The 23,821-nt window shown below is 36.2% G+C and overlaps 1 protein-coding gene across 1 annotated transcript in view; it reads left to right on the top strand.

The window, feature by feature from the left end:
* Positions 1 to 23,821, top strand: part of TBX20 (T-box transcription factor 20) — a 55,774-nt gene that overhangs the window by 8,315 nt on the left and 23,638 nt on the right. The window contains exons 4-6 of the mRNA XM_070511743.1: positions 1,061 to 1,169; positions 5,309 to 5,467; positions 14,661 to 14,737. Of these exons, the coding sequence (XP_070367844.1) occupies positions 1,061 to 1,169; positions 5,309 to 5,467; positions 14,661 to 14,737 (345 nt within the window). The remainder of the gene's footprint in view (positions 1 to 1,060; positions 1,170 to 5,308; positions 5,468 to 14,660; positions 14,738 to 23,821) is intronic.

Below are 23,821 nucleotides of genomic sequence, written 5' to 3'. Positions count from 1 at the left end.
CAAGCAAGGGTTTTGTGACTTTTGTCCTTGCCTTTGCCCCAACCATAATATTTATGTTTAATTATAGTTATAAGGATGCTATACAAAATTTAGATATAAATAACCTGTTACGTTGATAAAGGAGTTTGTCCTATTAAATCAAGGATATTCCCTTCCCCTCTCATTAGTTCTATAATGTCCCCTGACTTCAGAAAAGCTTTTGTAGACTGGATACCAGGATGGGGATTTACCCAGAGTTGTGCTTAGTGTGATACTCATAGATAGAACAAATGGCTGCATTTAACTGTGAGTGAATAAAAGATTGCCTTGCACATTGCAACCGATCCATAAATGATAGATACATTTTTTCCCCTCCAAACCTTTTTTTTTTTGCTTAGGCTGTTTACACATAAATATATTGAATAATTAGAAGCTTACCCAGCTTGTTTTTACTCTTATTTACTGAGCAATTAACTAGATGATGAAAGTATAGTATGTAAGGTACCAGGAGGAGCAACAGACGATGATCTCTGGACTACTAAAAGTTCCCCAGGTCCCTGTAGTAAAATTACTCTATCTTGTATTTATAAAGAACTCAACTTTAAACTGAGTCACCTTCTAGTTTAAATGAATGGATTCTCCAGACTTGTTTCCTCTTTTAAATTCTTTCATTGCTTTTAGCAATGCTTATACTAGGACCTCATTATGCAGTTAGTATAACCTAGCCTTACTTTTGAAAATAACTACAACAATAAGATTTTATATTTGACAGAAGCAGACCAATAGTTGATTAGACAGATAGAAAAAAAACCCCACCTTTAAAAAATGGCTTGCTCAGCAGATAATAGAAAAGCTATTAAGTCTTACCCCTTTTAGATCATTGGTATATGAAGAAACACATTTAGATGTTTTAGAGTTATTTTGGTATTGCTGTATTATTAAATTTGAGATTATATGCGGCAAATAAAATTCACTGTTTTATATGAGGTTTTTGTGTTCCTTTAGAGTCAGAATATTTCATAACCCACAGAGAACAGTTTTTATAAAATGTCTCAATAAAATTCTCTCATAATTTTCTTAGGCTGTATGTACACCCAGACTCTCCTTTTACTGGTGAGCAGCTACTCAAACAGATGGTGTCTTTTGAAAAGGTGAAACTCACCAACAATGAACTGGATCAACATGGCCATGTAAGTGCAGTGCCTTGGACTATGGGGATTCCCTGGGATGGAATGGAGAAGTCACATAAAACTTCCTCCCTCTAAGTCTCTTCCTCCTCTCCCTCTCTTACCCTCCATCTCTGAGTCATTCTAGGAGAACATTCACGTGTCTCACTGGGAACCCTGACTGTGTTGTCAAGAGGTCATTTACAGGGATGCTCTGTGCCATTTCTAGGCAAAAGGGTCAGGGACCTTCAGCACCATGGATTTCCTAAGACTTCTGCAACTGCTCTACTACCTGCACCGACTAAACAAAGGCTACTACAGCCCATTCTCGGGTTAAACATCTAATTTCTGTCAGTGGTATATCAGATAACACAGAATAGAGGGAAATGGGGCTGAGACATCCTATGGAAGTTTCCCAAAGTGTGCTCTATAGAACACCTTCAGTGAGAGGCAATAGAACAGAAGGGTTTTATGTTCAAATAGATTTGGGAAAGTGTTGTTTACTCATTATATATCCCCTTGGTAGAGAGTCTCATGTATATTAAAGCACAGAGAAGTATTGCAATTAAAAACAAAACAGGGGCTGGCCCTGTGGCGGAGTGGTTTTGCCCAAGGTTTTGCTGGTTTGGATCCTGGGCACGACATGGCACCGTTCATCGAGCCATGTTGAGGCGGGTCCCACAGAGCACAACCAGAAAGGCCTACAACTAGAATATACAACTGTGTACTGGGGGGCTTTGGGGAGAAGAAGGGAAAAAAAGAGAAAAAAAAAGAAGATTGGGAACAGTTGTTAGCTCAGGTGCCAATCTTTAAAAAAAAACAAAAACAAATGGTAACTATTATTTTAAAAAAATGATTTTGTGTCGGGGCTGGCCCCGTGGCCGAGTGGTTAAGTTTGCGCGCTCCGCTGCAGGTGGCCCAGTGTTTCGTTGGTTCGAATCCTGGGCGCGGACATGGCACTGCTCATCAGACCACGCTGAGGCAGCATCCCACATGCCACAACTAGAGGGACCCACAACGAAGAATATACAACTATGTACTGGGGGGCTTTGGGGAGAAAAAGGGAAAAAATAAAATCTTTAAAAAAAAAAATGATTTTGTGTCAATAAGGAGTTCATCAAAATGTAGAAAAAAGAGAAATTGGAATTCTGAGCTCTTCTCAATAGATAATAGAACAAGTAACCTTTTTTGGCTCAGGCCTTTACACATTTGATTAGATTGCTTTTAAGGAACTATCTGCGATGTTAGTCCATGCTCTTAAATAAAGATTTACATAAAAATTTTGTTTTAGATTTTATACTAAGAAAACTTTAGATAGACTTGCATACTTCTTTTTGATGAGAATATTGTTTATTTGCCTCGATTGCCAGAAAGCACATTGGTATTTTCATAGGTTCTTTCTTTGGTTTAGATGTTCTGATATAATTCTCTCTCTTATCTCCTTTATTAAGGCTCTTGTTACATAAGGTTTTAGTTTTATTGGATTTATGCAATTTAGAAGAAAAGTTCCAAAACTTTTCTCAAAAAAGATGGTTATAAGTAGATAATAAGTTAGAGAGTTCTAGACATGGTCTCAAATGGTAGGATTGAACCTGGAACCAAATAAATGGCTCAGGCGTTGCCTCCATCCATTCCCCTCAGGAGACCTCATTTATCACAACTGAGTCAGAGTAATCAGGTTAACTCATGACTCTGCTGATGGCACTGTTGGGATGTTGGAAGTAGGTTAACAGGTTTCTGTATTTTATGTATTGGAAAAGGTAATTGACCTTTATGTTTAAGGATGTTGGCATAATTCTCCTTTTCTTGTTTTCTTTTTTTAAAGATGTTTCCATTGACAGATTTTTTTTTTCAGACTAAAATGTATGAAGTTTCTGAGAGACATTTTCTGTAGGGCAACTATCATTCTTAATGTCATTTATAGTAAAATTTCTTGGGCTCCATTGAAATGTTTGCAGGGAGAAATGAAATTTTTTATAGTTCTGCTATTTTCTATATGTGAAGCTTTTAGAAGAACTGTTTGAGTCTTTCTAAAAAGACTTGAGAGTTCATTTTGAGATCAGCTGCCCAGAAGTGAGGTTTTCCTTCTTGCATCAGCTTCATGGGTGGGAAGAGCACTAAGCTGTATTTCGGGAGCTCTGGATTCTAGTCCGAGTACGCCAAGATTAGGCCTTGACAAATTGTTTAGTCTTAAATGGCTGCTAATATCCATTTTAGCTTTAAAATTTTATTACTTAATATAATCCTTTGTCATCAGAAATAGTGTGTTCTGAAAACTACAAGGAAAGATTTTTAGATCCTGTGTTGTTTAGCCAAGTTCTTTGAATTAGTTCTAAAGCAGCCCCTTTTATAGATGCAGTTTTAGTTTTATAACAGGACAATTTCTTATTTCCAGGAATTTATTTCTTTGATGAAGTGGAGTCCACATTTCTATTAGCATTCCTTAGCCCCATGAGGGCTTGAGCAGAGTCAAGGAGCCCTGGGGTCTGATACTTGGTCTGGGGTCTGAGTCTGTCCGGCACCCTTTCCCTAAGGAAATTGACCTTGGGGTGGTGTAAGTAGGGGAGAGGGGATCTTATTTAAAGCGTAGGGCTTTTTCCATTTGTGTGTCTCAAAAATTTGAAAATTCTTTCTATCTTAGTAGAACATGTAATGAATGCTCAGGTTTTTTCTTACATCAGTATTAGGAGGCAAATGTTTGCTTTTGTCATTTTGAGTTTATTCCAGTTTTATGACTGAGCATAGATATCTTGAACTCCTTGGAATAAGCACATTTTAAAAAGAGGTGACTTTTTTGAAGTTTATTTTGATTCATTTGAAGCTCTTATTTGTTTCAGTTATCCTATTCAGGTTTGGGATCATAAAAAGATGGCATGTTCAAAATTCAATTCCAGTTAATGCCTTGTAACTTTAAGTTGGCTTACATCTCAGCACAGAGAGAGACTGATGCTACCTCAATTATCCCACAGTGACTAGTTTTTAACTCTCCTAAAGTCAACCAGCAGGAGCACTCAAGTGCCACACCCATGTTAGCCAAGAAAACAAGGGAGCCGTTAGTTGTTAGTTGTAACAATCCTGCGGCTGCTGTGTGCCATTGACCTTGGTCCTGCCACAGTATTTATCCAACACCTCCCCTGAGGGCCAAGCTCTCTGCTAGGCCCTTGGGGTGAAGAGCATACAATGTGAGCCCTGTTATCCCAGGAAAGACATACCCAGTTTTGCAGATTAAGGTAGCTACCTGGGGTGGGGTGGGGTGGGGGGAACACAGACGATGTGGAAAACCTTTTATATCTGAAAGTAAATTTCATTGCTCAGATTTCATAATGGAAAATTATTATATTTTATTTAAAAGACACATGAAGAATACTGCCTTGTTTAACCAGGGTATGTTTATGATTTCTATGTATTGGGCAACTTTTATTAGCTATGGAATGGAAGATGGCCATCACTATCATTCATGTTTAGTTTATAACTGGAAGTCAGAAATCAATGAAACTGTCAGAAATAATAACAATAATAATAATAATACAGTTCATATTTACTGAGCACTTCCTATTTGCTATGTGATTACAAGGATTACATCATCTAATCCTCACCACAACCCTATGAGGTTAATACAGTTTTTGCATTTGAGAAAGTGAGGTTGGTGAGGTGAGATCACTTAGCCCAAGATTAAAGAGCTAGAAAGTAGCTGATTCAGTATTCTAACCAAGGTCTGTCTAATACCACACTGCCTTTCTAAACTGTTTTATTTCCTCCCCAATAAATAATAATCTGTCCTCCTAGAATATATAATTTCTTACTTGAGAAAATTTAGACATCCATCCTTTGGTCTAGCCAGACTAACAAACAAAAAATATTTTAAAAACTTGATTTAAAAAAAATAATAAACTTATCCTCCAGATGACTTTCCCTCCATCATTTTAGAAAGGACACTTGAAACAATCTGTATTATCTGTAGTTGTTTTGGTAAAATGTGATTCACAACGATGACTCTGCAGTATCTTGTGAAAATGATTTGCCTTAAGAATGGGAAGGGTAGATCCTAATCTTAAAACTGAATTAGAAACTGTAGATTTTATGGTTCTTTCTTTGCCTCACTGTAATTTGGCCTGAGTAATATAATTACTTAAAATTCAGTACTTCCCATCTCTTTGTTGTAGATAATTTTGAACTCAATGCATAAGTACCAGCCGCGGGTACACATCATTAAGAAGAAAGACCACACCGCCTCATTGCTCAATCTGAAGTCTGAAGAATTCAGAACATTCATCTTTCCAGAGACAGTTTTTACGGCAGTCACTGCCTACCAGAATCAACTGGTGAGTGCACTGTTCACCATTTATTTCCTATATAAGATAAGGATTTAGGAGGTTCTTTCGTTTTCTTGGAGAGAAGGGCTATCCCAGTACTCAAAATAGAAGTTCACTTTGGAGCGAGCTATGGAGTGTCAGCCCCAGGACCTCTAAGTGTGTTGAGTGACCATGGCTCAAGGTTATGCAGGTCTGCACTACACTATCTTATCTAGAATCTGAATGCTGCTATCAGGTTGTTCACTGCCACTCTCCCAGCCAAACCTGCCCCAATCAGTCTTCTCAAATTTTCTTCTCGAGAAAATTACCTGCTTCCTTTTCCTCCTCTTGGTAGAACCTTATGCCATACATAACCCTACACTCATTGCTTCATAAAATTTAGAAGTTCAGTTTTTCTGCTAAATTAGCACACATAGTCTAGCCAACTGCTCAGACTACTGAGACTTTAGATATTTTGGGAGGATTATTCAGGTGTAATTGAGAGTAAGATAATTCTAGTAGAATGATTTTAGATGTCTTTAGATAATAAAGTATAGTATATAAGCAGTTGTGTATTTAATTAACATCAAGATATCTAATTTAAAATATTGAATTATGTACTTTCTACTCTCTTGTACATGACATTTACAATTTATGCATTTCTTCATTCATAAAGTTTAGTCCAATTCAACAAATATTTATCAAAGTCTTATTAAGGGCTGCGTGCTGTTAGACATTTCCCCATATATTTTCTTCTTTCATGGTCAGCATAGCCTTGAAGGCTGGAGGTAATAGGAACATTTTATAGTGAGGAAGCTGAGGCTGAGAAAGGATAAGTAACTTTCCCACAGTCAGGAAGGACCAGAAGTAGAATTTCTTTTGACATACTTCAGTAAAAGGAACTCACATTGTGAGTTTACTTGACAAATTTGGTTGTTTGAAGCCTCTTAAGGTTTTTGTATCTTGCTTTTATTTGATTAGTTAGAGGTAGCCAGGACTACTGCTCCCCTCTTGTCTTGATGCTGTTATATTTTGAGTTCTGAGTGAATGACTGTTAGGTGCTGCCTGATAGATGGCTCAGAGTCCAGAGTGGGATGGTCAGCCTGAGGAGATACGGTGTCGAGTTTCTCAGGGAAAACAAGAAGATGAAGCTGAAAGCCCAGGTAGCCCTACACAAATGGGAGCCCAGAGAAGGGATGTGGGCAAATAGCCGGAGTGGATGTGCGTCTGCAAGGCATAAGCACCTACAATTTCTGTACAATTCTGAGTAGATTTCACTTCATCACTGTGGCTGCCATTTTCCTTGACTGTAAAATGGGGCTAAGAACTGCCCAGACCATCTTAGAGAATTGCTGTGAGGATCAAATGAGATGCTGTGTGTAAACATGCCTTTGGAAACTGTAACACACTCTATAAATAAGGCATGTGGTTACTGGTGGACTGTCTCTGGAATGTCCGGAGAGGATCTGTCACTATTTGGATTTTAAAATGTTAGTAGTGTATTTCTTAGTGAGATAAATGAATGCACAAATGTTATCATACTCATCATCTTAAAGTAAAAGCAAAGTATTGTAACTTTTGAATTATCTCTAAGATAACACAAGAGTGGAAACTTGCAAAGAATGCCCAGGCTAAAAGTTTGGGTATAGACTGAAGCCCACAAAAGCCTAAAACACTAATGCTGTTTCTCTGTGAATCTGGAACATTGACGCTAACAATTCCATTTTTAATTTATTTGACGATGCATGTAATGCAGATATTATAGGTTCAGAAAAGATTCCTGAAACATTCAATTCATTTTACATTAATCGAATTTGTAGCTTTTACATTAGATTTATACTAATACAAGAAACCCTGCTGATGTTTGAGAATGAAATAAAAACTTGTCTTGCAGAAACTTCATTGTTTTTATCAGAATTCTCTGTAAAGAGAACCAAAGCAAGAATTGGTAAATCAGGTTTTTTAGTGAAAATTACAGACAACAAAATTAAGGGAAGTTTCTGAGTATTACACCTTAGATTTGGTTTAATAGGTGAAGGAGCAATCCTGAATAAGTGTTGGCAGGACCTCTCATATCACAGGACACTGGAATAGGAGGTTATTATCTACATAATTATAATAGCAGCTAATGTTTGGGTACACACTATGTGCAAGGCACCATTTAAAGTATGTTGTCTTATTTAATCTTCACAGTGATATTATAAGATGGCAACGACAGTGTTTTTATGTTGCATTTTACAGCTGGGAGAATTGAGGCAGAGTTCACTCATCCAAGGTGAACTTGCTGCTCCCATCACAGATTCGAATCCAAGAGGTTAGATTTAAAAGTCAGTGTTCTTAACTCTAAGCTTTAGGTGCCTGGTATCCCCAAGAGAGCAGAACTTCACCTCCTCTCAGCTTGTGACCCTGATGGACCCACAGACATCCTTTTTAGAGGGCTTCAGCTCTTGATGTTTAGTTTTTTTCTTTTCAACAAGTGCTCACTGCTTTCCTGCCATGTGCAGGGTGCTGTTCACACTGCACAGCAGCCAGTGTAAGGAGATGGTAATTATCCTGAACTGGCTGTCAGAAGATCTACTGGCACCAGCTGCATCTCATCAGAGCCATATGCTTAATGACCTTATCTCATTTAATTCTTTTCTTGTCCACTCAGATTTTTATTTATAAAATTTTCAAATATCCAAAAGTTACAGAAATGGTAAAATGAACCCCATGTATTCTCTACCTAGATTCAAGAATTAACATTTTTTGCTTTACCTCCTCTGTTGCAGTTCTCGATCTCTATGAATATACATACTTTTCCTCTTCCCACAATCATTTGAAAGGAAGCTGCATGCATCATGATGCTTTACCTATAAAAACTTCTATAAGTTTATACTGAGAATAAGAATATTATTTTTGTAACCACAGTGTCTTTATCATAGCTAAGAAAATTAATATTTCAGTTCCTATTAAAATTTTCAGGATGGACCAAGAAATGTCTTTTATAAGCTTTTTTTGTCTCCCCTCTGAACTAGGATCCAACTAAAGTTGATGGCTTAGATTTATTACTTATGATTTAGAAAAGTCTCTCTAAGTTTTTTCTCAATATCTCATTTAATTTTGACACTAATACCCCGAAGAAGGCCCCATGAGCCCCGTTTTGTACATGAAGAAACTGAGGTTCAGAGTGGTTAATAGACTCACCCACAGTCACAAATCTGGTGACAGAACCATCTCCTGGGTCTTAATTCCTCCTTTTTGGTGGCATCAGGCTAGATTACAGGGCTAAGGAAGTGACCACTGACACTGACAAGGTTTGGAAACTGAATCTGAAAACGTTGCTAAATTAAAATAGGTTAAGATACTAATGAACACATATCCCAACACTAGTTGCTCCTCTTGCAAATGTTTATATCTAATTCAGATTATAAATAGGCTCAAAATCCAGCTACCTGTACTTAGCTATCCTTCATTGCATCATAAAGATTAATACGGTTAGTATATCATTTCATTGCTAAATAACCCACAATAGAAGTGATTAAATTTAGAACTAATTTTCTCAATAGATGCTGCTATGTCTGAGTTTATTTCTATATATCCACCTTTGAAGCTGTAATCTCTAGCACAATGCCATGTATATATTTGAAATTCAAGTAATAGTCAAAGATTTGATTTGGTATACTAATAAGTCAGTTTTGCAAATGGTATATACACCTCATAAGACTAATCAGAATTTACATTCAGTAAATGTGAATAAATCAGGGGTGAATAAATTAGTTTGGGGGTTAGTATTTTCATTACTCTGATATGATTTTCAAAATTTATCCTGACTCCCCCTAGGTTTCCCCACATCTACTGGTTTTTCACTGCTAGACCATGTTCGTGTTTTCCTATAGCAACCATATAATAAAATAAATATATAGGAAATAAACAAAGTATGTACTAAGTATAGTGTAAATATTAGAATTTTTCCATTCACAAAGAATAGAGAGAAAAGAGAGGAAGAAGATTTAAAAGTTCACATTTAGGATCACCTTCATCTCTCTTAAACTTTGGATAGGACTATTATTTTTACTTCTATTAAAAACCAAATCAAAGCTTCCAATAGAATTTGTGGAAAAGCTTCTCATTTATTGTGGCTGGTAGTTTTCTTTATAAGTAATGAAAATGGGGCATTTTTGCTATTTTTTCCTCTGGTTTTCACGAGGAAATGAATGTATTTCTTTACATTATTAGATAAAAGCTAAGTACATTACACTTTCAACAAACTATTTTATAATTTAAGATTTAAAGGTCATACATTGTTTTTGAGCAGGCCGACCATTGCCATAGAGTTGAAGTACAGGTCAGGTTTCATTTTTAAATGCCTTTGGACAGATCTTTTCCTGATAATTGGAGAAATGGTCTCTGAGGGCCAATTTCACCTTGTGGCTGGGAACCCCAGCTGGATTCAGAGTCCAGTGATATCACATGGAAAAATAACCCCCATAAAAGGTCCCCGTCTCTTGGGTGCAGCTGGCAGTGTCAAAAATCTGCCCTCCAGTTATGCGTACGTTTATTTATAGATAAAGGAGATGTTGACAGAGTGAATTTTTTGGTTAGGAAATGCATTATGTTCTGTATTATTAAGATAATATATGAAAAAACAGGGGTGTATTTTGGCCTGAATTAGTCAGTGATTTGCATATATGCAGAAACACACTAAACGGCAGGATTTCTTCAGCAACTACTGCTGTCCTTACTGGTTAATGCCTTTTGCCTCACGAAATGAAAAAACACTGCTGCTTTTAAAATTTGTTTTTGAATTATAAAGCCATACCTGTGGTTTCACATGGGTTTCTCTACAAATTATGTTTGGCAGTTGACTATTTTTGGCTCCTTCTTTTCATATTACCTTTGACATGGGTGATATTGTTAAGCAGCATTACACTGCAGGTGTTCTATATTAGGACCCAAGGAAATGATGTCCAACTGAAATCACCGTCTATAACTCAGGTCCTTCTATCAATTCTCAAGTGTGTAACTTTTTCAGTTACCTCAAATTTCATAATGGTAGATAAAACTATACCTCCAGAAATGAATTTCTTTCTATGTAACTGCTGATTTTTATTTAAACATCTGTGGAATAAAATCTAAGCCTGTCCTTTTAAAAACGTATCATTACCTAGAATGTTAAAATTTTACTATTTAAAAATTATTGCATCTTAATATTAGCAAACACAATGAAAGGCTTTTTATGTAAACTCAAGAAAAGTTTCACTTAGTCTATAACTGGTTAAAAGATGAAATCATATTCCTGACTGCTTGTTCTTGAAGCAAAGTTCAGCAAACATTTCTGGGGTGCTTATTGCTGACACCCCAGTAGATTCAGAGTCTAGTGATATCACAGTGAGCAGGGTGGGCTCATTAAGAAATTTAACCGAAGGTCCCTGTGCTGCTAATCAATACTCCATAAAACCTGTTCAAGACTGTAGTGTTAATCCAGGGCCCACATACAATTATAGTAATAAGCAATCCATTCAGTTTCTTTTCTCAAACTTCCAAAAGCAACTATTTCCCCTGGAATTTGAAAAATGGTCCGTAGAGAAAGTAATACCTGGTTATTGTTTTGAGCTCTTTCTCTAATTAGCACATTAAAGTCAAGTCATTGCTGTAACCAATTGGTAAATCTATGAGAGCACCTTGTACTAGTCTCGAAACTTTCCTATAGTTTGAAATTACATCAAAATGTAAAGAAAAAATGTTACCATTGATACTCCTGGAGATTATGAAAGAGAGACTAAAAAGATACTGGATATAGAAAATTCTCATAATGCAAGAAAATTCCAAAGAAATCTGAAAACTTGTGTTGAATTTAATTCACTTCCTCATTCAGAGTCATGGCAGTGAAATTAGATATGGTGACACATCAACTGAACAGCACACACCCGTTGGGATTATTTATTCTCTACCATAACTCTACAGTGATCACATTCTGAGCCAACAGTCTTTACCTTTTGAAAGCATGAAGAACAACGAATACAATTTTCAAAATCTCTTTCAGGGACCAAGTGGATCAAAAATTCTTCATTAATCATTATAACAAATACTTTCCATCCTTTTAGTTTGTAAAGACTCAAACAAAGCTTGATATGGCTCACATTTTAGAGAGATGGCTGTAAAAGGGCTTCTTTCAAAACTAGTTTTTCCATCAGATCTATTATCTGCCATTGTCTCCAGAAAATTTTATCCATCTGCAAGTCTATTCACTTTTTAATTTTATAAATGAGCTTATAGGAATTAAGCTTGAAAGAAGCCTTAACTTATCGCTCTACCTCACACTTTCAGTTTGAAATCTTCATCTGGGTTTGGTTCACCCTTAATGTCACTAACACTGTGGTGAATGTGGTGCCACACTCTTTAGTGGCACTTAAATCACTTCCAGTTTTGGACAGCTGTGTATCCCTCTGCCGACTCCATGGAATTTTAAGCTCCCTTAGGGCAGGAACTATGTGTTCTTTTCTCTGTACCGTCCAACATTTAGCATAGAGCATGATAAGTAATCAATCCTCATTAAATATTTTTTGATGAATTATTGTGAAAGAGTTTTCATAAACTATACAGCACTTTAGAAATATGAAGTATTTTAGCTTATAATTATTCAGTGGAAAGAGACACAGCTCCTGTCCTTGAGGATTTAAAAACCTTGTTGGTGTTTTATAATGTTAGATCATACTGATTGCTTCGGCTTTAGAAGATGTTTACAATTTATTTCAAACAAATAAAAATTTTCTCCTTCGTCCTGAAAACTGACCTTCAAAACTAAATCTTAGTCTGAAAGCATGACTGAAACAGACAACACACTTCAGAAATCCATGGCCGTTAAAGCACCGGCCGTGTGAGAGAATGTTCTCCATAAATCTTGGTGGCCATACTCTAGAGGCAACATCAGGGACTCCTGTGTATTTCTTTATACGCATAGTTAAGTAGCTGTTGCTATCCATTAAGAACAGGTTTTTATTTATCCAGCTTATTTCCTTCCCTGTTTACCATTTTCCACTAACTAAGCTGAAAAGGAAACTAGCAATTTTTTTCCTTTTGGCTGCTCTAGAGTGAATGTTCATGAGCTAAAAATGAGCGTTTCTGAGGCACTGTCAGGTGTCCTTAAAAATTAATATTATCAAACACTCAACCTTATAACTCGCCAGTGGATGACAGAGGAGTGCAGTTTCCCTGGTCAGGACAGTGTGGGAAGTTCTCTCTGAAGCGAGGCAAAGAGCTTCTTTGCAGCTCGTACATTGGTTAGCTCACATCAAGAAAACTTGAAAAGGAAAAAAAGTCTTTCTTCTGTAATGAAAAAAGCAATTCTTTAGGTGTTAATGGTTTAAAATGAACAGTGGATACACTCTGATCAGAGGGAAAGTTGCTTTTTGGCAAAACAGTATTTCAAACTATTGATTTTGATTGTGTTTATTGTCTACTTTGAAAGAGGAGGACATGCCTCAGTCTGTAACTTGTTTTCCCAGGTTAAGATTATTTTGTGTGTGTCTCTCTCTAAAGATTAACGTGGGTTCTCGTTTTGATACGAATGAACTATGACTCCTTAAAGGTGATTGTAGTTCTAATTCAGCTACTGACTAGCTTTGTCTTAGTCCTCCTAAGTCCCTTTCAGCTCTAACACTCAGGAATTTTACAAGTCAAGTATCTTTTAATCAGCATTAATTTTTTTTGCTTTGTAACCTAATGTATTATTCTTGAGGGGCGCAGTACATTTGATTTAATGGATCTTTCTACATTAATATTAATACTGTGGGAATTATGACTAACACATCATAGACACTTAATATTTCAGACTATGATTCTTATTAGGAAATGTTTTTTTCCTGTAGGTATATAGTCTATAAATAACATTGTAGGGAGGATAACAAAAGACCAACTAATTTGATTCTAATTTAGTCAGATGGAAAGGGGAACAGGGATAAATTTATATTCTGAAAGCTTTATGTCATGTATTTATGTTGCATATTTCAATATAGTATTGAACACGAAGCTGTTTCCATTTGGCCATTTTATCTTTTTACGCATAATGGTATATATATGTGCCCATAGTATTAACAAATGATGTTGCCACGTCAGCATGAGACAATATTCATGTTTTTATTCCCCGTTCCCCACCAGTGCTGCCTTCTAGACAGCTCTCCCACTCCCCAGTCAAACCCTAGCCTTTCGCTACTCTCTTAAATACTTCACACCAAAGCCACACTGTTCATGAAAGGCCCCCATCACTGATTGTCTGTACCCATTGACCTCCAGCCTGTTTTCCAGGGCTAACCTGACCTCAGATACCTCCTTCTCTCTGAGGCCTTCCTCGACCATCCCACCCAATCCATCCCTTCTGTGAACTTCTCTAGCACCGTCAACCTTTCTCACAATGCTGAGAGACATTAAGATATTCTTGGGGTGCCAGGATAGAAAATGAACAAACTCGTTCTTTCTTTTGTTTTTTTCTGCTCCAAATGAATTCTTTATTCCAGAATCCAGGCTGAAGGAGCAGTATCTCTTTGGTACATGCCATTCTAAGGACAGAGGGAAAATGGAGGTTTCTTAAAACTTTTGCTAAGACATCTCATGTGTTTCTTTCCCTCACGTTCCACTAACCAAAACCAGTCACGTGTTCAAGCATGATATAAAAGGAATGGGGAAGTATATTCCTCCCATAGAGAAGGCCTACTTCAAGTTCCATGACAATGCACAAGATTATAATCTTCTTACAGGGAAGACAGAGAAAAATTGGAAACAATAATACAATTTATGATACATTCTTTATGTGTTTAAAAGTGGAATGTTTTTCTGATTTCTTAAACTGTTATCTCATCAGGGCCAGAAACACAATTTGGGCTCTGACACCTTTAAATGCATCAATCCAATCTGGACATATGCTGTATTTGTCATCCTCTGATGCGTTAAAGAGCCTAAGAACCCTGTGTTTTTTTTTTTTAATGTGGTAACATTGGTTTATAACATTATATAAATTTCAGGTGTATGTCATTACATTTTGATTTCTGTGTGGATTACATCATGTTCTCCACCCAAAGACTAGTTACAATCCATCACCACAACGTGTGCCTAATCACCCCTTTCGCCCTCCTTCCTCCCCCCTTCCCCTCTGGTAACCACCAATCCAATGAAACTCTTGATTTCTGATTTTATTTCCTTGACCTTGGAAATGATATTGTTTTGTTACCTATTCTTCCCTTTCTAGATAACCAAGCTGAAAATAGATAGCAACCCTTTTGCCAAAGGATTCCGGGACTCCTCCAGGCTCACTGACATTGAGAGGTAATGAGACTTTTCTGTTTACTTTTTTGTCCAGATAAGATAAAGAGAAGAGTGAGTTTGTAAGAACACACTCCTTTTGACGCCAAAGAACCATAATCTTACTGTATATAGTCTCCAGTTCTCTGACCCCCTTTCCTTCCAGCTATAAACCCTGATATATGATATGATATGCAACAGCTTAAGCTTTGACAGTTGCTGCAACTGGATCTATTCTATGTGTACGCTCTGAGTAGAGTGATTTCTTTGGTCAGGACATTTACTCAACTGTAAAAAAAATAAGGCTTCTTTGTTATCAAAGATTCAGTCCTCTTGACGATATTAAGCTTCATGTCTCTAGTGGCAGTCTGCAGAGAAATGAAATCTTGATAGCCTTTGCCTTCTGAAGTGGATATATTTGCTAACACAAAGAATATAAGGGTAGCTTCAAATTTTGAAACAAGTAGATGTAATTTAATTCAAGGCACATATTTCACCTATAGCCTAGACTGCTTATATTTAATAAGAGAGATATCAGGACCTTTAAGAGGACAAGTGACAATCAGGTGCCTGTAACTTACCTCACTTTTTACTTAATTAAAATGGTTCATGCAGTATGAGACTGTCTATGGGATGAGTAAAGACTGTATTGAGATCCACAGTTTGCCCAATATGAATGTCAAAACGTGTTTTTCAAAGAGAACATTTTTCAACCTAACTGATTTTTTTGTATCCCTTAAACACACTATGTAACTTGGAACTTTCTGTACTTATTTATTTATTTTTTTTGGTGAGAACATTTAACTTCTATTCTCTTAGCAAATTTCAATTATACAATACAGTGTTATCAACTATAGTCACCATGTTATTTATACATTAGATCCTCCGACCATATTCATCTTCTGTACTTATTCTTTCATGTGGCCTGATGTCTTTAGTGACAGGTGGGGTACCCTAGCCACCAGCCCTCTGGTTTATCTTATCTCCAAATCTTTGTGTGATTTCTCTACCAATTGCTACACGTTCCTGTCACACTCTTTGTTACCTACCACATGGTCACAACTCCTGATCTCAGCACTTCTCCCCAACCTGTCCTGGCAACTCAAACTAAGACATAATTACATGTTTTAGCAACATGTGTGTGATCCTTCCATTAGCCTTCCCAAATGGAAGTGAATTTGATTTGGGGGAACAGATACAGAGGCTCGGTGGGGAGGCAGAGAGGCAGCAGAAGAGGCTGAAAGTTGGGCATGAACTGTTGGATTTGAGTAGAAAAGTAAGATTAGTTGGAGAGCTTGACAAGTGGCTGGGGGTGTTGAGATCAGGGAAAGAAACCTGAGTTTGTGGTTGAAGAGTCATTGCAAAATGCAGAGAGAAGGCAAGTGTCTCCCATGGTGGGGGGACATAGGTGGGCAAATGGGCCGTGAGACCCAAGTTGGTGAGAATGTGGTATCAGCAGTGTGGGTAACAAATGAGTCCATTTACAAAGGCTCCTCTCATTTAGGCATGAACTTTTTCAACTCCTCTTTCTGGAGTGCCCGAGGCACTGATTCAGACTGGGTTTATGCAGGTGGGATTATAATCAGTGAATTTTTTCTCTGTTTTAGTCAGGCATCAAGTAAGAATAAAGACAGTGGCTCAGTGGGGCAGCAGTGATGTGTTTTTATCGTGTATGTCATATCTTCTGTCTCAGATCGGGGGTGAGCATGATATACTGGGAGACAAAGTCATAGGTTAGAGCCCTGGCTCTGCCATTTACTGGAGAAGTCACCTAACCTCTGAGTCTGTTTCCTCATGTAGAAAATAGAGCAAATAACCCCGCTCACTTCAAAGGTTTATTATGAGAACCAAGTAAGATGACATTTATGAAAGCACTTTATAAATCTAAAAATGTAAAATAATTATAAGTTCCTCAACTAATTAGATGAGCATAGTTTTTACCCCATCTAAATCTACTTTCCATAGTCTTGATAAACTACTCCGGGAGTAAAAATAGCCCTTTAGCTGCCCATGTGCTCATGAGGTACAAGTGCCCAGACTGACTGCCCTCTGCAGCGACAGATTTGATAATGCATGCAGCCACATTTTCCACTTATTGAATAAGCATCCTGATGTGGGGAGCACTCACATCTACGTGAAACTAAGTAGCTTTCAATGGTCTGAGGGCCAAGAGAGCATCTTTGTGACTAGCTGAAAGTTTGCAAGATGACCTAAGTAGTGTGAAATTGGCCAAGGTTTTGGATTTCATTTCCAGGTATTTAAGTCTGAATTTTTCCTAAACAGCCTTTGGGGATGGGACAAATCAGATCAATTGATCTTTAGAGACCTAAAGAAATTAAATTAGTCTGGAGTCAGTTACTGCACTAAACCATCTAGTAATTGAATTGCTCCTTGTAACTGATTGAAAACAGCCCTATCTGTAACAATATAGGGAGCTTTTCCTTATAAGAGATCTGAGAGAAAAACACATCTTTTTATGACATGATGACAGAAATTGCACTTTTCTAACCTAATTGAATATGATGTTATAAATATGTGACCTTAATGATTTCAAGTTTCCTGTTCCAGATTTACAGCTACTGTGTGGGACACCCAAACAAAAATGCCTTTATGGTTGGATCTGCTCACTTATACCTCTAAACTCGCAGTATTATTCTTTCTACGATCGCACAAGCTTTGGGGATACTCTATAAGGCTTTACAGTTTTCTTGCTCTCATTTTACTGGGTTCCATTCAGATGCTTGACTGTCTCACTTACTTCATGTGTAGCCTTATTCTCCAGGGACAGCATCTCCCTCATTCGTAAAAGGAAACCCATCTCATTAGCAAAAGTAAGAAGTACTTTGCACATATACCTACAGCTAAGAAGCAAACCAAAAGCCCCAAGGCATTTCTGAATATAATCGAATTTATAGTTATTTAGTTCAGGGAAAGAATTATCTGCTGGTCCCTTGTAATAAATAATCTACAGACAGTCTGTCAGTTGGCATTTTCTTTCTTTTTTTGGGGGGGGAGGAGCACTTTGTACAGTAAGCAAAGGCACAGTGTTTCTTTGGAGAAAGAAAAAATGGCTAGGAGAGGTTTTAAATGTTTTCTTCAAAATTAAGATTCTTTTGTTAGGTTTTTTTTTTTTTTTTCTTTTTTACAAATAGAGTTCACGCTCATTGCAGGAAAAATACTGACAAGAAAAAGACCATAAAAAATTTACAAATCCTATTCATTCAGAGATAACCACTGGCAAAAACTTATATATTCTTTCAGATACTTTCCTATGCATGTACAAACATTTACTTCCTTTAAAGTTTACCACACATACTATTTTTAATCATTTTTCCCTTAATATCAATAGATACATGTCTGTAGTATACATTTTAATGACTGCCTAATTTTCCATTGTGTACAATAATTTATTAGACCAATCCTATATGTTAGCTATTTAGGTTTTCCACTTTTTGTTATTACACACAGTGCAGGAGGAAAATGTACATCATCTTTACAAATATTCTTCATTATTACCATAGGATAAATACTAACAAATAAAAATGCTGGGTCAAAGGACATATATTTTGTTAATCACAATGTTACTATTATTTGTTAAAAATTTAGGAAAAACTTAAGTGTTCAGGAGTAGGAGAATGGTTTAATAAACGTTTATAGTCATGCAAAAGAATTTTTAAAAATTGTGGTAAAATATGCATAACATAAAGTTTACCATTTTAACCACTTTTAAGTGTACATTTTAGTGGCATTAAGTAAATTCACAATGTTGTGCAACCATCACCGTTATTCATTTCCAGAATGTTTCCATCATCCCCCACAGAAAATCCATACCCATTAAACAGTAACTCCCCATTCTTCCTCCCCACAGCCCCTGGTAATATTTATTCTATTTCTGTCTCTGAATTTGCCTAGTTTAGGTACCTCATATAAATGGAAAGATATACATGTTTTAGAGGTTTTTCATACATACCGTCAAGTTTCCCTCAAGAGAGACTGTCCAGGTCCTGGTCAAGGGTGTCCATTTCTTTGCACCCTTGTCAAACATGATCATCATCTTTTCATCTGTGCCAATTTGATAGGTGAAAATTTGTATCTTCTTCTGTAAATTTGCGTCTTTATGTCCTTAGCCCATTTTTTTTTCTTTTGGATTGTTCATCCTGTCTCTTATTGCTCTACAAAAGCTATTTATGTATTAGTATTTTCATTGTTCACATATGTTGGAATCATTTTACCAGTTTGAAATTAGCTTTTTATTTATGTTTTTGATAAATATTTTATCACCAAATCTATTGTTTTCTTTCTTTATATCTATCTTAACAGACGTTCCCTACTCCAAAATTATGTATAGATGTAAAGTGTATATATGTAAATATGTAAAATTTTCTGTCACTTTATTGCTTTCTAGCTTTTTATTTAAATTTTTAATTCATGTAGTATTTATTTTGGTGTAAGATATGAAATAGACATGTCACTGTATATTTCTTATAAGTGGCCCCAGTATCATATATTTATGGACATATCCCTTTCCCACTTATTTACAATTCCCCCTTTATCATATACTAATTTCTTGCCTATAATAGTTTTTAGTTTCTTTTTTTGATCTGCCAGTATTGTATTGTTGTAATTTTTATAAATTGATAAAATATGTAAATATTTGACAATATTTAGATACCTGATCTGGCAAACTCCAAACCTCTTTTTTTTTTTTTTTGTTGGTGAGGAAGATTGGCCCTGAGCAAACATCTGTTGCCAATCTTCCTCTATTTTATTTGGGACACTGCCACAGTGTGGCTTGATGAGCAGTGCTAGGTCTGCACCCAGCATCCAAAGTGGCAAACCCCAGGCCACTGAAGCGGAGTGCACAAACTTAACCACTAGGCCACTGGGTAAGCCCCAAACTCCAGACCGTTTTTACTTGTCATTTTCAAATTTTCTTGATATTCTTAGACATTTATGCTTCCAGTCTTTGGAATCATTTCGTCAAGAGTTGCCAAAAAATGCCATTGGAAGTTTGATTGGGCTTGTGTTGAATGTATACAATAATTTGAGGGAGGAAATTTATACTTTAGAATATTGAGACTTCCTTCCAGGAATATGTCATGTCTTCGTCATTTTACTGAGACCTCTTCTTATGTTCTTTAGAAGTTTTGGTATTTTCAAGTTTGTAAGTCCCGCACATATTTTCTTAGGCACGTAGCTAGATCTACTAGCGCTACACTGTCCAATTCAATAGCCAGTGGCCACAGATGGCTAGTGAGGACTTGAAATGTGGCAATTCCATATTGAGATGTGCTGTAGGTAGAAAAAAAAAAGCCACATTGATTTTGAAGGCTTAGTATGAAAATATCTCAATAATAGTTTAAAAATATTAATTAGATGTTGAAATAATATTTTGAACATATTTTGGGTTTTGTAAAATATATTAAAATTTCACCTGTTTTTTTAAACATAGTGACTAGACTATTTAAAACTACAAATGTGGCTCACATGACCTTTCTGTTGGATAGCTCTGTACTAGAGGATTTTGTCGGGGGAGAGGGCTTGCTTTTGGAAATAGAATTTTTAATTAGAAAACTACCTAGTTTAGTCTGTAAAAAGCTATTGATTCCTATATGTTTTTGGCATTCTGCCATTTTACTGAACTTTAAAAAAATTAATTTTAATAATTTTCCCTTTTAGTCTCTTGAGTTTTCCAGTTAGATTGCTATATCATTTGCAACAATGATAATTTCATCTTTTCCTTTCTAATAGGCCATTAAAAATGTGTTTTTCTTGTTTTATTATACTGACTAAAATACACAGGACACTACTGAAAAGTAATGTTGATAGCATTTTTTTCCTGCTGTAGACTTATTTAGTAATGCCTCTAGTGTTTTATCAATATATATGGTTTTCATTGGCTATTGGTTTCAAATAGATATTATTTATCATATTGAGGTAATACCTTTCTATGACTAAATTAAGAATTTTCTGTTATCCTGAATGTTATTCAATTTATATTAAATGATAATTTAACATCTATTGAGACAATTTTAATTATTTTTCTACTTTTAAATAACAATATGATTAATTATAGTTATATTGTCTATGTTGAACCAACCTTGTATTCCTGGAATAAATCCCATCTGGAATTTATCTGTTTTTCTTGTAATACATTGCTGTATTTAATTTACTCATTTTACTTAAGACTTTTTGTATCAAACTTCATAACAGAGATTTAACTTTGTTTCTTCTTCCTTCTCTGTCTGTTTTTGGTATCAGGTTTCTGCTAGTTTGTTCAAATGAAGTGAAATATATTCCTTCTTTTTATTGTCTGGATAAGTTTAAATAGCAAAGAAGTGATTCTTTACCTGAAGATTTTACAGTCTTGCCTATAAATTCATCTGGGTGCAGTATTCTTTTGGGGAATACTTCTTTAACTACTTTCTTAGTTTGTTCCATGGTTTATCAGCCAAATATACATTAACTTCTATCCCATTTAATGCTTTTTGTCTTGAATTCTACTTCATCTGATCTTATATTGCTATGCTTTTTAAATTTTTGCTTTATTTGCTTTTTAATTTTAGAAAATATTTGTCACTACAGCAATATATCCCCCTCTCTCTTGCATCATCAAACAAATATCCTGACATTTCTTTCTTTAAGGAAAAGACCATGTTCTCTTGTTCCCATTTGTCTCTGAGTTACTGACTCCCAGTTTTCTGCTCCGTCTTATAGTAAAGCTCCTTAAAAAGAGTTGTATGTGTTCTCTTCTCCAGGTCCTTTCTTCCTTTGTCTCTTCCACCCTGCCTTTTAGACTTTCACCCCCATTACTCCACTGGTTTAACCTTGTCTAGGTCACCAGTGACCTCCCCATTGCTAAATCTAGTGGTCAGTTCTCACTGCTCATCTTACTTGACCTATCAACAGGATTTGACACAGTTGTCCATTCCTTCATTCTTTCCTCTTGGCTTTTAAGACCTCTTACTCTTCTGGTTTTTAATTGACTTCATGGCCATTCTTTCTGCATCCCCCTTATTCTTCCTCTTGTCCTCCATCTATAAACAGTGATGTGTTCCAGGCCTTAGTCCTTGGACCTCTTCTCTTCTCAGTCTGCATCTCCTCCCTGAGTGATTTGATCCAGTTTCATGTGTTTAAATGCCATTATATGCTGACTACTATCAAATTTACATCTCTGGTTTTGGTCTCTCTACAGTCAAAGATTTGACTGGCTATTTCTTTGCTATTCCCTCTCCTGCTAAGGGCACCTCACATATAGCACATCTAAAACAGGATGCCCAGCTACACTCTTCTACACCTCTTCTTCCCTGACTGTTCCCATCCCAGCTGCTGACAACTGCATCCTTCCCATTGCTCCTGCCAAAAGACTGGGGGTCATCCTTGGCTCCTCTTTTTCTCTCACTTCCCACATCCAAACAGTCAGCTAATCCTTCAAACTATATCCAGAGGAGTCCAACTACTTACCATCTCCACTGTTCTTTCCTAGATTATTACGTTAATTTTCTAATTGATCTTTCTACCTCCACTCTTACTGCTCTTAAGTCCATTTTCAGTACACTAATCAGAATAATCTTGTCAAAGAAAGGATGTCCAGACCACATCACTCTTACTCAGAGCTCTCCAATGACTCATCTTCTCATTCACAGTAAAATCCAAAGTCCAGCAAGGTCTGAAACGTCCTGTAGAATCTGACCCTGTCCCATCCCGTCCTTCCTCACCCCCTCCCCCAACCTGTTATCTCTTTAAACTCATCTGCCTTTCTCTTGCTCACTTTTCTTTGAACGTGCCTAGACCCATCTCAGCCTTAGGGCCTTTATAGTTATTTCCCTTCTGCCTGGAATACACTGCCCCCAATGACTGAATGGTCCAAGACTTCGTCTTTTGTTTCCTGCTATCTCCCCAGAACCTTGAATAGTGCCCGGTACATAGTAAACACTTAGCTGTGTGAAAAAATATGTCTTTTTAAAATAGTATAAAGAGTATCTGTATTGTTAAAAATTTTGTCGTAAGGTCTTTGTGTTTTAATGGAAAAATTTAATCCATCTCCAAGAACTGTGATAACTATGTTTGGTATTTTTTTGTATACTTTGGTATTTTTTGTTATATTTGTCAAGTTTCTTTTTTCCCCCAGTTTATTATGGCTAACATTCCACAGTTACCATGTGTAAGGCAGGGCTATACACTTTACACACTTTATTTCGGTTAGTCTTCAAAATAATCCTATAATAAAGAACCATTATTATCCCTATTTTGTAGATGAGAGAGCTGAAGCTTAAAGAGATTAATACATTATTCAAATTCATATGGTTTGGACAGCTGCGCTTCATGCCCAGTTTAGTTTGTCTGAAACCAAAGTCCTTTCTCTAATGTTCCTTATATTTCTTTTTAATAATTATGCTTTTAAATTCTAAAAGACATAATAGTAAAACTGATATTTCTCTGTTTTTGTCAGAAATGAAACTATACATTTTCTTTTCTTGTACAATAGGAGATATTGAGTATATGATGCTTTCTTGTACTACCCCCCAACCTATAATTTTTGTTTAAAATCTGTGGGATTTTAAATCCATGTTTTTACTCATGTGTCTGCTTTTTCAATTTTTTAGTGTTTCAGTTTTCTTAGTGTTAACATAAGGATCACAATGTATCAAACACAATCATTTAAATTTAGTTCTAGTTATACTCATTTCATTGTTTACTGTTCATTTCTTTTATACTCTCTCCAATTATTGGAATTGTATTCTGACTTTATTCTCAGTTGTTGATAAATGCTGAGTAATTGGTTGAGGAGGGATATGTGGGTCATCTTTAGGAGTTTTTGCATATCTGAGAAGATATGTTGCCATTATGTACGAACCTGATTAGGGTCGCAGCCTTTTTTCTCAGAACTCTTTCAAGCTTCCTTTGTCATCTGGTTTTTAAATATTGTGGCATAAAAGCTGATGCTAAACTCACTATCTTTCCTTTGTTGGAAACTTGCCCTTTTTTCCCTCTCTGTCTGGATAAAATGCTTTTAGACAGTTTTCTTTGAAATTCAGAAACTGTACCAATATTTGTTCAGTTGTAGGTTTTTTTTTCATTAGTATTTACAATATTACTGAGCACTGT

The sequence above is a fragment of the Equus asinus genome, chromosome 1 (genome assembly GCF_041296235.1).
Source record: "Equus asinus isolate D_3611 breed Donkey chromosome 1, EquAss-T2T_v2, whole genome shotgun sequence".
Lineage (NCBI taxonomy): Eukaryota > Metazoa > Chordata > Mammalia > Perissodactyla > Equidae > Equus > Equus asinus.
This window is presented reverse-complemented; position numbering and strand designations above follow the sequence as displayed.